The 14,266-nt window shown below is 39.3% G+C and overlaps 1 protein-coding gene across 1 annotated transcript in view; it reads right to left on the minus strand.

Annotated features, from left to right (window-relative positions):
• Positions 1-1,981: 1,981 nt before the first annotated feature.
• Positions 1,982-14,266, minus strand: part of bsna (bassoon presynaptic cytomatrix protein a) — an 88,345-nt gene continuing 76,060 nt past the window's right edge. The window contains exons 11-18 of the mRNA XM_068342533.1: positions 13,659-14,156; positions 12,501-12,820; positions 10,355-10,448; positions 8,645-8,776; positions 8,121-8,175; positions 7,546-7,682; positions 3,111-3,250; positions 1,982-2,082 (exon numbers count right to left, since the gene is read on the minus strand). Of these exons, the coding sequence (XP_068198634.1) occupies positions 8,135-8,175; positions 8,645-8,776; positions 10,355-10,448; positions 12,501-12,820; positions 13,659-14,156 (1,085 nt within the window). The 3' untranslated portion in view covers positions 1,982-2,082; positions 3,111-3,250; positions 7,546-7,682; positions 8,121-8,134. The remainder of the gene's footprint in view (positions 2,083-3,110; positions 3,251-7,545; positions 7,683-8,120; positions 8,176-8,644; positions 8,777-10,354; positions 10,449-12,500; positions 12,821-13,658; positions 14,157-14,266) is intronic.

The following is a 14,266-nucleotide window of genomic DNA, read 5'->3' on the forward strand; positions in this document are numbered from 1 at the left end:
AATATTAATTTTCCATAAATATTTTTAACCATTCAAGATACTCGTGACCTTGTGAAACAAGACAGAGTTCATTTCTTTACTGTGTGTCTGTGATGCCAACAGCCCTGGTGGTCTATAAAGCTGATGTTGCAGGCCACATTCACAATGCATTTTATTTTAAGTGTTGTTTTTAAATTCTTCTCGTATTCAACAAAAAAAGCAAATGCACCTGAACATGCAAATTTCTTTTAAAGCACACTGATCTAAATAAGAAATACTGATTGACCTTTGAAAACATGTTTTCTTATTTGTGTAGCTTTTTTAAGGTCAAACATATTGCAGTATTTCTATCCTCTAGAATTGCCGTGAAACAGTCTAAAAATGGCAGTGGATCTGATGCAGCAACAGAAACTTCTCTCTGTTCAAACTGACACCAGCTGTGAGAAACAAACATTTAAAAACCATTAGGGGTCACCAGCTGAGGAAAGGGGACCCTGAACATGCCAGGTTAACACAAGTAACACAAAGACCCTCTTATATACTAATTTACTTATGTTACACACAAACTAGCTCACATAATTTCCTTATATCTACGAGGAATGCCAAAATAGTGTGATCTTTATGTTTGAATGATAAACAATGACTGTGATTATTTCCCATTTGTGTATTTTTACTCCATTTTTCTCATCCTCTTTTTTCTGCTTTTTCAAATATGATTCATTGCATAGAAGGACTGGAGATGAGAGGTCGCCTCTTCTGCCCACCATATTTGTCAAGGTTGAGCTTGTTTTTTCACACTGAATGATGGTATATACTCACATACAGACCTCCACACATACATACATACAACCATCAGGTACAGAACAATATAGAGGTGACTGAGGTTTTCTGCGCCGGGCAGCATGCGAAGGTTCCCAGCGAGCGTTCACACAGACAATATACAGCAGAAGTTGGTTGTTTGTTGGTGTTGCTGAAGGCCTTGCAAAGTAAAGCCCGACAGAGTATGTTTTTGAGTACCAAACCGCAGATCCCACAATGCACTGGAGTAGCAACAGCAGTGAAAATACTGACCTGAGAAGTTTCCATGACAACTGACAGTCTGAGAGGCTTTTAGGGGACAGGTTATGGGTCTGGACACCAACATAATAGAAAATGAAACTTTTTTTTTTTTTAAAAAAGGCTCAACTTCGTGATGCAACCAAGTGTGTAGTATTTGGTTCCTCAGTCACATAAAAGCTGATTTGTCTCTCTTTTGGACTCCATTTTTTTGGATGTGCTTCCCCATGTGCTGTGCAGACTGAAGACATGCTGATACACACTGATGTGTGAGGAGACTGATGGGGCTCTTAGCAAAAGCCTGATAAACATCCATCTCAGAGGGTCAGAAAAATTGCATTGAAACCCAAACCCCTGCGGATGACAAGTCCAGTTCTGCCAAGTTGTGTGACTGGTCTGCTTTTCAGTGCCTCTCTGCTGCCTTGTAGTGCTTTCAGATCAGACCTCTGCTGGCCAATACAAGCAGCGCATCACTCCACGCCCAGTGGCTAGTTAAATTGAAAACACAATGTCTCACTTTTGGTTGTAGGAGAAGATCTGGGTGGTGGTACCAAACTCTTGTTTATAGGTGAGCTCACACTCTGTTGTATTAGTTGAGCAGTGATGCAGTATTAACCTACGCATTGTGGTTAGTTTTAGTCGGACTTCAGCAGTACATTAGTGATAAGTTAGACAAATGGAGGCAATGCATTTCTGCTCCAACTTTTGAAATGACACAAGATTGTGCTCTTTACTTTCTTAGCTCTTACTCTATTGCTTTAATAAGTACTGATAACAAACAGATGTCTGAAAGCTGAAGGGGGGCTTGATGAAGGTAAAAAAATATTGCACAAACAAATAAAAAAAAAAGAATATCACAAACATTTCTAAAAAATAAATGTAAAAAATATAAATTAATCTCACTGTGGCCAGTGTTCCAGTTGATATTATTACTTAAAAAATAATGGGATGAAAATATTTGTTCACAGGGGTTAATTAAAAAATATGCCACTTTCACTTCACAACAAAGTACTGTACCTGAAAGGTGATTAAGGCTATCCTGATAACCTGCAACATAAAAATAGGCATGTAACAACATAAAATAAAAAAAGAAAATAACACAAGACATGATAACAGTGACAACATGAAATATCTGAGAGCCTAAGCCTTTAGAGATTCTCTTTCATCGCAAGTACTGCAGGTAAATGTTATCTTAATGGCTTTGCTTTGGCTGAAGAACAACAAAACATGTAAGGCTTCATGCTGAAACCAATCAGATTTGTTTTCCTCAGAGAAACACAAGGCTGCTCTTCCTCCTGTGGCCTGATTCCAGTGGATTGGTCTGGAAAGCCTTCTATTAGCTAAGCTTTGTTTCCTTTGTCTTTATGGCATATTTTCAGTCATGATGAACAGTGTAAGGTCTTGATTATAAAGTTCCATGCATTCCGAATTCTGACTTTTTTTTTTCTCTAAATACATGGTAAGTTGAGGGCTGTTGGGCAGGAAATTGAAAAAAAGAATCAGGATTCAAGAAATTCAGACAGGTGAATAAAAGAGGGAGCAAAAGGTTTTAACAGTTCCCATCCGGAATGTAGACAGAAACAGAGTGAAACCCAGAAAGAACCACTCGCATTACACTTTGTGCATTGGCTATGTGGGTTTTTTGTTGTTGTTGTCTTATTCATTCAGTGAGACATTTCCATTAAGTCATGTCATAAGTGACGTAACAAAGGTTCTCAAGTATCAGAAAATCCTGTGTATGTTTTCTTCCAATTCCCCCGATTTTTTCTACTTTGTAAAGAGACAGAAGGGGGAGAGAGAGAGAGAGACGGGTATATTGTAAACTGTAGTTTGAGTACAGGACTGTGAAGCTGAGGATCATAACAGGCCATCATGTACATGATGAAGTTATGATTTCCAGGAAAAATGAATTTATTCTGTTGAGGCTGTTTTAAATCCATATTGAAGCTGACATGAAAGTAGCTTCTATTCTTTAATTAATCTCCAAAGGCTGTGTAGATCTCGGCTGGCGGATGTAGTTTTCTAGTCAGTAGGGTTCTGACAGCAAATTTTTTATTTTGCTGACATGTAGCTACCAGTTTCTCTTTAGTGAGGAAGAAGTGCAGATTTTTGGAGCAGCCAGTGGTGGATTGAGGACTCTGCAATAGAGGAGTTGAGTGGCTCTTTGACTGGATACACTGGATTGAAGAACATCCCTCTGAAAGTGGATGTCAACCTGGACGGACATGTGAAAAACAAAATAAGGTTATTTTTTAAAAAGTGCTGATTACTATGTATACAGTATGAAGTCTAAGTGAGGATAAAATGGGGTCAGCAGTATTTCAGTCCACCAAGTCTTGGGCTGGGGACCGGAGGGTGACTGGTTCCAAAACATTTTTGCAAACTGGCAGTGGAGAAGTGTCAGTTCACCTCCTGAGCACTGCCGAGGTGCCCTTGAGCAAGGCACCGTCCCCCTTATAAGTTGCTCATTGGGGTGAACCACAATGGAGCTGCCCATTATTCTACCTCCCCTTATTTGCATGCCAGCAGGCCCCTTGTGTGAGTGTGTGTTATAGGCCTGTACCCACACATACACGTGTGTGACAAACAACCAATCCACTACAGTGCATTGATTGTAGTTACGGGATTAATAAGGTTGATTTAATTTCATTTAATTTCATTTCAGAATAACTACTGTGACTTAAAGCTTGAAAGAATGAACTAGCTGCATCTTCTAGCTGCATCTTTCCAAAGGTGACTTTTGTGAAGATTTGAATTGATGCAAAAATGTCTTTGGCCACTAGATGGTGGGTTCGTCTAGTTGATGTTCTCCTCATTTACATTACCCTGCACATAAAGCTTCACAACTCATGATATATTTATTCGTCAGTCCAGGCATTGGACTGCACTTGCATCAGAAAAAAAGAAAGGTTACATTCATCTTCCATCAGGCATGTCATGCGACTTTGTGCATGAGCTTTCACATCGTTCTACAGACTTAGCTGCGGAGAAGAATGATTATAGCATAAGAAGAGGAAAGCGTGAGAATACTTCATCTGATCCAAAATGAGTGTGGCTGCAAAAACCACAGTTTAAAAATATTCCATTATAGGTCATATTTTATCTGACACCATTATCAGAGAGTGGAATAAGCACCATGAGAATAAAGACAGAGGTATTCCAAAAATTCCAACAAACACCTTTAAACTAAATGGCATTGTCACAAAAAACGTTATGCCTGAAATAACACAGGGGTGAATTCACTTGTATGATCAGGCATTTCAAATCTCTCTCACAGATAGCTTCCATTGCGTACACTAACAGACTTCTTTCTCTTGGCAGTGGCACAATTGTGATTTATTTCTACTTCTACAAACTGAAATATTTTTCATTTGTGCTTTGGGTTACAAACTTTCTCCCAAAAAGTGTTCATAGTATCATCACTTTTTGAGCTTTTGATGTAAAAACTCTTCCTATCATTGTGAAACAGAATTCACCAAGCGTTGGATTGGTCACCCACTAATAGGGAACGTGAGCTGGTTAGTTTTACCCTACTGATGATGCATTGTTGCAATAGTAACGGTCTGAGACAGTGAGGTCAGTGTGATCGAGGGTGTCAATATAGAGGCCATTGGAGCGGACCAAGTCCAAGACGTGTCCGCGTGTGTGGACAGGGAAGATTATTTGTTAAATAGATGTTTGTAACTAACATTTATAAGTAATGTAATAAAAATGTATTTTATTGTGTATTCCAGAATGTTTTAGACTTTATAATCATCCATGAACTTCTGTATTCTGGCGAAATCCAAATGGATGTATAAAATCACTGCCTTCTGGTTTTCGTCCCCATTGTGCCTGACCCAGATTAACACTCTAATATGCTGTATTTATGTGCCCAGGACCTGACTTAGTGTGTCCCAGAGAACAGGGCCCCAGAGGGCTGGTGCACTACATGCAAAGACAGGCACACTGTATACAAGCATAGACACATGGACACAAACACGCATGCTGAGTGAATTGACAGAAGGTGGCAGGGTAAAAAATGGCCTAAACTTTATGGACACATGTACTTGCGGCTACATCTACATACTGGTACGGGCAGCTTAGTTTGACTAAAAAGAAATTTTAATACTACAGCATTTTATTGCAGCAAGAGTTTGGTGAAGCCCCATTCCTGAGTCATCACAATGCGTGCAAAGGTTGAGGTCCAAAAATGAATGTTTTTCCATGCAGGGAGAAACACATTTGCATAAATCCATTTAACACTATTTGGCTGGAAATGGAAAAGGATTGGTAACTAACTGTGGGGCAGGACAGTATGACTGGCTACCTGCTAACGCTACTGCGGAGGCAAGTGTGAAAATTCTCATTTTAATACACATTGTTTTGAAATAGATGGTGTGAGGAATGTTTGGCTACACAGTGCACCAATACTCATGGAGTATGAGGGGTAAAATGAGGGGTAAAAATAAAGTGACAGAGAAAAGAAACATTTTTTTTCCCCATTTGTCTGGCTGAGAGGAGACAGAGAACATAAATGGTACAGCTATGCAGCAATAACAGTGGTAACACACACAATCTAGGCCTAGTATTTTGCTTTTAATAGTACATATGCATGATCAGTGCCTGGTGGTGCATCAAAACCTTCAAAATAGTGCAGAAAGGCAAAAGACTGCACTTGGTACGTTAAAAAGAGCACATGACTGACGTCATATTGTCTGTCTGTTTTCATTATAAAATAACAACCCCACTTTAAAACCATCACTTTTTGACTCAGTTATGCTACCTAGGTCCATAATAATTGATTGCGGTGATGCTGCTTTTAGATTGAAGATGTGTAAACCCCACTATAACCCTTGAACAAAAGGTGCCAATGTGTGATGACGTCAGAGTCTACTTTTTCATTTGGTTGTTTGCTTCATCAAGAGAGAAACTGAGCTGCAAGACTGATTGTAATTGTATTTGGAGTTTGATGATTCAGTCTCACTTCACTCTAATAGGGTTACATCAGACTGTGGTTCATGAATCACTGGACCAGCCTTGGAAATAAAAAGACTTTTGCTGATTTGTTTTTGGCTGGGCTGACTGCAGGCATTTAAACTCGTACATCTCAGAAGGCAGTGATTTTTAGGACCAGGCCAAATTACAACAGTAGAGGAAGCTATAAAACTGGCTCCAGGCTACGCTGCAGGAACAAACAGCAGAGGAAGCTTTTACCGCATGACAAAGAATGAGAGGCAGATATGGAGAATTTTAGATATACAAATGCCCTATTGACAAAATGATACTTAAATTAAAATTATGCTAAGTAGTCAGTTTTGTCTCTTAAAGATGAAATTGATGTTTCTCTATCTGTGTCTTTTCAAGGGATGCTGAGGACATTCCTAGTAAAGTAATGTTCTGTTTAAATGCAGTATTGCTCATCAAATGCAAGTATTTTTTGTATCTACAAAACATGTATACAATGTCCTCCGGGATTAATAAAGTATCTATCTATCTATCTATCTATCTATCTATCTATCTATCTATCTATCTATCTATCTATCTATCTATCTATCTATCTATCTATCTATCTATCTATCTATCTATCTATCTATCTATCTATCTATCTATCTATCTATCTATCTATCTATCTATCTATCTATCTATCTTCCTCAAAACAAGTTTTCCCAGCACAGTTTCAGTCTACAGTCATTGCTTAATCCACATTTTTATTGAGCTGAGCCCGTGTTAGCACATTGTAGGCTATCTTGATGTGTTTCAGCTACGGTATCTGTTGATCAGTACAATAATCATAAATGAATCAAATTTCTCACTGGATAATTTGCCATGATGGTATTTCATTTATATATATCAACCACTTGTGCAAGAAACATTTCTATGATATTACCTACAAAAAGTGTGGATATCGTTTTGTATTACTGTATTGTTTTCATTAATGTAGAATCAATTTTCTGAGTTTTAAAATGAGCTGGGTCATCCTGGTTCATTTTCACCACTGAAAGTTTATAATGGGTTTAAAAAAGAGAAAATTGTTGTTGGTTTGGTTTCTCTTGCCTATTTAACTGGCACTCATTCACTCAGCTTTGAAATGTCCCAAAATGCAATTCCTCAGGACATTTCTGACCACACCGCCACCTAGTGTTAGAGCAATGCCCCAGAAATGTAAAATAAACACAAATCTACTCCATGACTATATCATGACAATGTAGTAGATGATTAGATTTTAGAATTAGAGTCTGGTTCGAAAAAGTACGTAGTTCTCTGACATTAAAGTGAATTTTTATTGTCTGGCCTGCCAGGAGAGTATTGAATTCTCTCCACCATTATGTCTCCACCTTCATGTCTCAAGCCTGAGACATGAAGTATCTACAGGATTCTAGTCCTTGTTGGCTCCAAGATAAAGGATTAGTATTTTAGATGATTACATTTCATGAGCTGAAATGGATATCGGCTGTTGTCTGTCCGTGTGAGGAGACAAAATGAACTACTGAGATGTTTGGTGTTATCCAGTGAGAAGTAAAAACTCACCAGTATGCTTAGCGCCTCTTTCTTGTCACTCCATCTCTCTCCTCTTTCTCACTCTTTTTTAGTAAAAGAAAAGTAGGGGGAATTGCACAGGTTTTTCTGGTACAAGGTCTTGTGAGTTCATCAACATTTACATGGTTCTGCAAATACACAGACACATTGAGGCAGATTATTTAGAAAAAATGTTTCCTTATAGAATAAACAAATATATTAAGTTAATAAAATTGAAGACATGGGTGTCAAGTAGCTATAAATAAATCCCCATAATTCTAATATTAGAATTACTTGGTTTCGAAGTTATTATTACCACAGGTAATGCAGGTCACTGGGCAGACCGCTGCTAATTGGGGTATCCACTATAGGTACTTACTGGAAAAGCATGCTTCTTTGGGACTTTGAAAAACATTCTAGAATGTGCAGAATTATTTCTAAAATAAATCTTGAGTGGAATGCAAACTTTAAATCTGATACCCCATCCCCCATTACTTTTTCTGTTCCCAGTTTTTGCTTCATCACTGATCTGTGATTTATGCCTTTGCAAAATGCAGAGGAGAAATGGTGGGAAAGATAAGACATACCAAATCCTGGCACCTCAGAAGAAAGAGGTGAACTTTTTGCCAAATCCGGAGATGGCTGAAGGGAAGTGGACAAGCAAAAGAGATTAAGAACATTAAGTAAGGGAACTGAAAGACTTGCCAGTAAAGGTTCTCATCACGATAAATGCTGTTTCCATTCAAATGATGATGCTGCATTTTTACTTGGCAGTACGTGTGATACATCAGGTTTCTATTGGCTGAATACACTCTAAGTTGGTACACTAATACAACAACTTTGCAATGTTTTGTTTATTACTTGGATGTTATTCTGTGTGACTATTATTGTGAAGGCCCTAGTTCTGGTCTTTTTGTGGAGCTAGTTAGTTTCTTGTGTCTTCAAAATGAGTCTTGGGGGTCACTTGAGCAACAGGGATGTTACAAGTAGATAATGATGATAGTAAAAAAGAAAAGCAGTTATATATTCTTTGTCCTACAACCATGGTGATGATCAATTTGAATATTTTCATCACTTATTTAAATTGTAACCTCGAGGGATTCCTTTCTACCTTCTCCTAGTTTGCCAGCCTGCTCAGCCGCTCCTCCAGGTAGAATCTTTGACAGCATGCTGTCGCCTTCCATGCCAGGTTGCCCTGCTGCTGCACTGCCAATACCTCCTGGCCTTGGAGCTGCTTTGGAGCCTGGAAGAAAAAATGAGAATAAGAGAGAGAAAAGAACGGGAAAGAGGAGAGACAAAGGAGGAAGACAAAAAAGATGCAGAGAGCGAGAACAAGTGAACACGTTTGTCTTTTTAACTTTGCTGCTTTGTCTTTCCATGGTTTTGGATAACCATGACCTGGATAACTGAGAACCTACACAGACATTTGCTTTGTCATTGTTTACAGCACTCCAAAAATCACTAGTAAATGAAACATGAACTCAAACATGTATCAAAAATACATCAGACTCAGTTATTACTCTAACCATGTCCCAAGATTCAGCTCAGTGTATTCAGTTTTCATCAGGTATTTGATCTTCACCAATGAGTCACATCTCGTTCCTTTGTTCAATTATTTTTTAAAGACACGACGACTGTAATCATTTTTCCTTCGGCCTCTTATCTAAATTATGGGAAATATGGGTTACACTGGAGAGGAGGGGTACATCCTGGACAAGTCCACAGCTCATTAAACTGGAAATAGTCATTTTCTGTAAATTATCTCACCTAAGTTGCATGTTTTGGTGGTAAAAGGAAGTTGGAGAACCCAGACAGACACGGGGAGAACATGCAAACTCCACACAGAGAGGAAGGACCTTCTTGCTGTGAGACAACAGTGCTACACACTGTGCCACCATAACACCCAAGATGAATAAAAACCACAACTATTTCCTAAACTAGCATAGTCAAACTGTTTCATCTATTCAACTAATATTACAATAATTTGTTTAAAACTCATTTACATGACCAACCAGTTGTCTGGCAACTTGATGTTAATCTGTTTGAATTAGAAGAAAGAAGAAGTTTACTTTTATCATCCCCTTGGAGAAACTATTTTTCCACTCCAGCCTATTTTCACACACACACACACACACACACACACACACACACACACACACACACACACACACACACACACACACACACACACACACACACACACACACACACACACACACACGTACAGACCCTGTGACATGCACACACAAGGGGCCTGCATACATGCAGGAAAATAGTGAGAGGTAAAGCGGCAGGCAGCTCACAACCTAATCTTTTTGGTCTACAAGGGTCTTGAACCAGCCACCCTCTGGTCCCCAGCCCAAGACCCAGTGGACTGAGCGACTGCTGCTCCATTCCGAAATGAGTAATACATAATAAAAATTAAATTAGCTGGAGGTAAAATTTGCTAATATATTAATCCATTCTACTTCCTGTAATAGCAGTTAATTTTCCAAACATAACCCATTTTTGGGGGGTTGGTGGAGGGTAAACACCTACCTACCAAGAGATGACATGCCTACTACTAAACATATAGCAAATTTGTTTGATTTCAAATGAGCTGCCTAATTGACACACCACAGAGTGACTTGGCACATTCAGACTGATGTGCTTCCTTGAAGTGAAACATCTCCTGCTGTGGAAGTGTATGCAGATTAATCCTAGGCTAGATGTAACTGCATGCACTGGTTACATAATATACAGACACAGCTGGGAGCAGCTGGCAAGATGTGGGAGTGATGAGAGTCATTGCGTGTGTGTTTATGTGGTGGCTGTATTGTACCTATGCCTGTGAGTGGGGGCTGTGCAGCTTTTGTGGCCATGACAGGGGCTGCCTTAGCTCCTATAGCCGTCACTGGAGGCGTGTCAATCTTGGCCTGTGGATAGAGGTGGGAGAACATGAAGCATTGGAAGGAATGGTAATAAACTCATCGTTAAGTGACAAAAACGTGTTCCATAATAAACCTACAAAAGACAAGAATTAGAATAATAAAGGCTACTCAATATTCAGCTACTCTAACAAAGCCTGAATGACTGTGAGACATAGAGGGATAAAGGAGGACAGTAAGACAAGGAAGAGAAGAAAAAGTTGGAGTGACGGACAGTAGAGACAGCTGCTATTGGCTGTGATGTGGTAGCTTGGTAAATGACAAAAATGATGAGTTCCATCATCGCAAACATTTTCACATGTCATTCTGAAAATTCAACTTTCACATGTCTGTTTGGAAGGCCACACAAAATCTATGATTGGACAAAAATAAAAAACAAAAACTGGATTTTTGTTCCGACGGGTTTCAGAAACCTTTTTAGCCTAAAATTTACTGTTACGGTTTCTGTTCTTTATATCTGTTCTGTTATTTAAGTTGATTTTTTAAATTGTTTTTAAGATTTCTCTTTTGGCACTGCTCTTCTACATGGCCACTTAACAAAGTCTGCTAAGCAAACTGGTTCAAGGCTTGAGCGAAAGAAATGTAGAAAATGGATCCTTCATGATTTTTGTTTTTGTGGTTAGTCTGTTTTTTTATTTTTTATTTCATTCTTCTGTCAGTCAAGTTTGCAATCAAGCACAAACCTGAACAAAAGATGGTACATATTGAGAAATTTTGCCTCAGGAGATATCTACGCTCTCTTCATCACATTGCTTTTTCTGAGTGGAATTGTTTGGGATTATTGTTTGAAAATTTTTAAGTGCTGCTACATTGTGAACAACCTTAAAACTCTCTATTCCTATACTTTCTGTGTTTCCTGATCCAGATTTAGATCTGGGTTGATGTCTACAACAGTTTCTGCTAAAAAAATAGCTTCAGAAAAGATAGAGCAGATCCTTTTTGATATTCTCGAAAGAGGTAGTATCTGAACATGGGAAATTTAATTAGAATATATTGTAAGGCATTATATCATGTAAACATTAAAACTGTATTTGTAAATCCTGCTCAGGAACAACGGATAAATATTCTGTACTTTTGACCCCACTGAATCCCATTTCATAACTTCCATCACACGGTACTTCAATATTTACAGCCACTTAATCAATGCTTTTAATTAAAGAATGGAACTAGCATAAGTGTAAGTGAAAAAGATTGAAGCTTGAATGGTACAGCTTGATATATTTTATTTACCATCAATACCTTCCTGTGAGAGCTAATCCACAGCAGACTATTCAGAACAATTTCAATGCAGTTCCTGCACATTTGATGTCAGACTATATGAATTATTTTACTTTGGTTTCCTGCTGCCAGCACAGCAATGCAGTGATAAGAAAACCATTTTGTAGTGTGCTTTGAAGAGTAAAAGCACAGTATGGGTAATTTTTAGATATTTCCTAATAATTGTCTTAATGAACTTCCTTGGCAACCAATTCACATATTTATGAGAGACATAGTGAATTCAAAAAAGGAAATCACCAAACTTTATGAATTTTGAGATAAATAAAATGTCAGTTTTTTTTGACTCCAATAACAATTCAATTTGCATGGATTTAAGAATATGGAGGGGACGTGGGGCAGAATATATTTCACTTGGAGACGTTTTGTGTGACAGATTCTTGAGTGTCTAGCAGACAGCGAATCAGCTGCATTCAGTTATCAGCACCGTCTGTGTTAATCGCAGTACTTGATAAAATCGGCCTGCAGAGGCAAGGCAGAATATAAATAAACTGAACTTGTAGGAGATGCACCAGCCCTTATCTCTGGGAGCATGGATGGACATGGTAATATGGAGGTTAAGCAATAGCTGGGAGCTAGGACATGGGAAAAGTGAAAGAGGAGGGAAGGAAGGAAAGAAGAGTCGATGCAAAAGGTACTCAATAAAAAGGTTGAATGAAAGCAAAATAAGGGTGAATGTAATCTAAGGAACTAAAAGATGCAGAAAGACGAAGTAGCAAGTAAATGGGTATTATTCTAAGACTAATCTTCCTTATCTGTACTCACCATAGTGGGTGGTGTGTTTCCTATCAGACTTGTCTGTCTGGCATGCCCCATTGGTCCACCCACTGGTCCTATTTGCCCCGGCTTGGCCTGGCCCTGACCCATGCCTTGACCTTGCCCCAGGGTCTGTTGCTGAGACCCAGGGATTGCTGTAGAACCTGGCTGTCCTGCTCTAGATGCTGATGTCTGGGCTTGCTGGAGTTGGGTCCTCTGCCCTAGAGCTCCATCTGCTTGGGAACCTGGACCACTTTGTCGCCCAGATCCTGCAGGCCCACCAGGGGTGCTTTGTGCACGGGAAGAACCACTGACAGACCTAGAGGAGCCTAGATAAAAGAGCAAGGGATTGGATTGGATTTTTTGTGAACAATCGGTACTTGTTCTATAATTCCATACTCCCACAAGGACAATAAAAAAAGAAAGGACAAGTCAATTGTCACCATAACTACAAAAAAAAATTGAATATCTGCAGTATTCTAAAATCTTCTACTTATTGCAAAAACAGATGGAACGATTGTCTGCCCACAGAAATCATGTGACTGGCCTCAGTCAGAAATCTATCTTTGCATCAGCTGCTCCTTGACAAATGTGGCAAGCTTCAGTGAGTCTAACTCATCCAGTGTAATCAATTCAGTTGTCTGTTTCTACGAATGTTCAACATTTCAAAGACTCAAACCCACGCTTTGAGATTATATGGACTGTCGCTTTTATTTGAAAAGCAAAATATTGTTATAACCACAATTTACATTCTGTCCAACACTGTCAGGTGACGCAGAAAGAAAACAGGATGCCATCAAACATGGTAATGGAAAAAAGATCAAACTAGCACTTTATGAACATATTGCTATTCTGCCACCCTGGGAGAAAACATTTTCTTGGAAATTTTATGGTTGATGTAGTTAATTAAACATTGTTGATCCCTGAGGGGACATTTAATTTTGAGAGCAACTAGTTTATTCTGGGGGAATCTAGGTATGCCAATGTAAAGCCATTTGACTCATTTTGCTTCTATTTTATATTTTAAAATGAGGGTTTTACAGAATAATAAAATTATAATAACTAAAAAATATTACCGAAGATGTGCACTGACAGTGAAACTCTAATGTTAATACTATTTGGATAAAATTGTATTTTATTTCAAATGTAAAGAGACCCCGATTGTACCTGGTTGTCCCTGCATGTCCACTGGCTGCTGGGACTTGCTGCGTGAGGAACGGTGTGGATCCCCTTGTCTGGATGAGCGCTGGCTGTGATGGTGTCCTGATGGATCCCGGGGGTAGTCCGAAGAGTGGTACCCTGCCGACCTTGAGTCGCCACGTCTTCCTGAAGACGAGGATCGTCCTGAAGGGTCCTGGCGCATTGATGGGTCTTTGGGGTGCCCCTTAGATGACCTAGAGGACCTGGCCTCATCTGAATGACGTGATGAGGATGAGTGTCGGCCAGAGCTGCCATGGTGCCGGTGGTCACGGGAAGAAGAATGTCGCCCTCCATGGCCATACTCATCTTGGGGCCACAAGTCCTCCTCAGGAGGTTCATCGTAATCATGATAAGTGTGTTTGAAAGCATGACGGCTCCTTCCAGATGAGTGGCTGCTACCGTAGTGTCGAGAACTGGAACGTGGCTTCTCAAACCAGTCAGTTTCTTCTTGGCCCAGATGGTAGGCTTTGGAAACCGAGAGCAGATCACAGTCAATCTCCATGTCGTTTGGAGACAGCGGCATGCAGGCTGAGAGAAGGAAGGAGGCAGGAAGAAGACCAACAGCATGCAAAAGA

This window comes from Antennarius striatus, chromosome 2 (assembly GCF_040054535.1).
Source record: "Antennarius striatus isolate MH-2024 chromosome 2, ASM4005453v1, whole genome shotgun sequence".
NCBI classification, from domain to species: Eukaryota; Metazoa; Chordata; class Actinopteri; order Lophiiformes; family Antennariidae; genus Antennarius; species Antennarius striatus.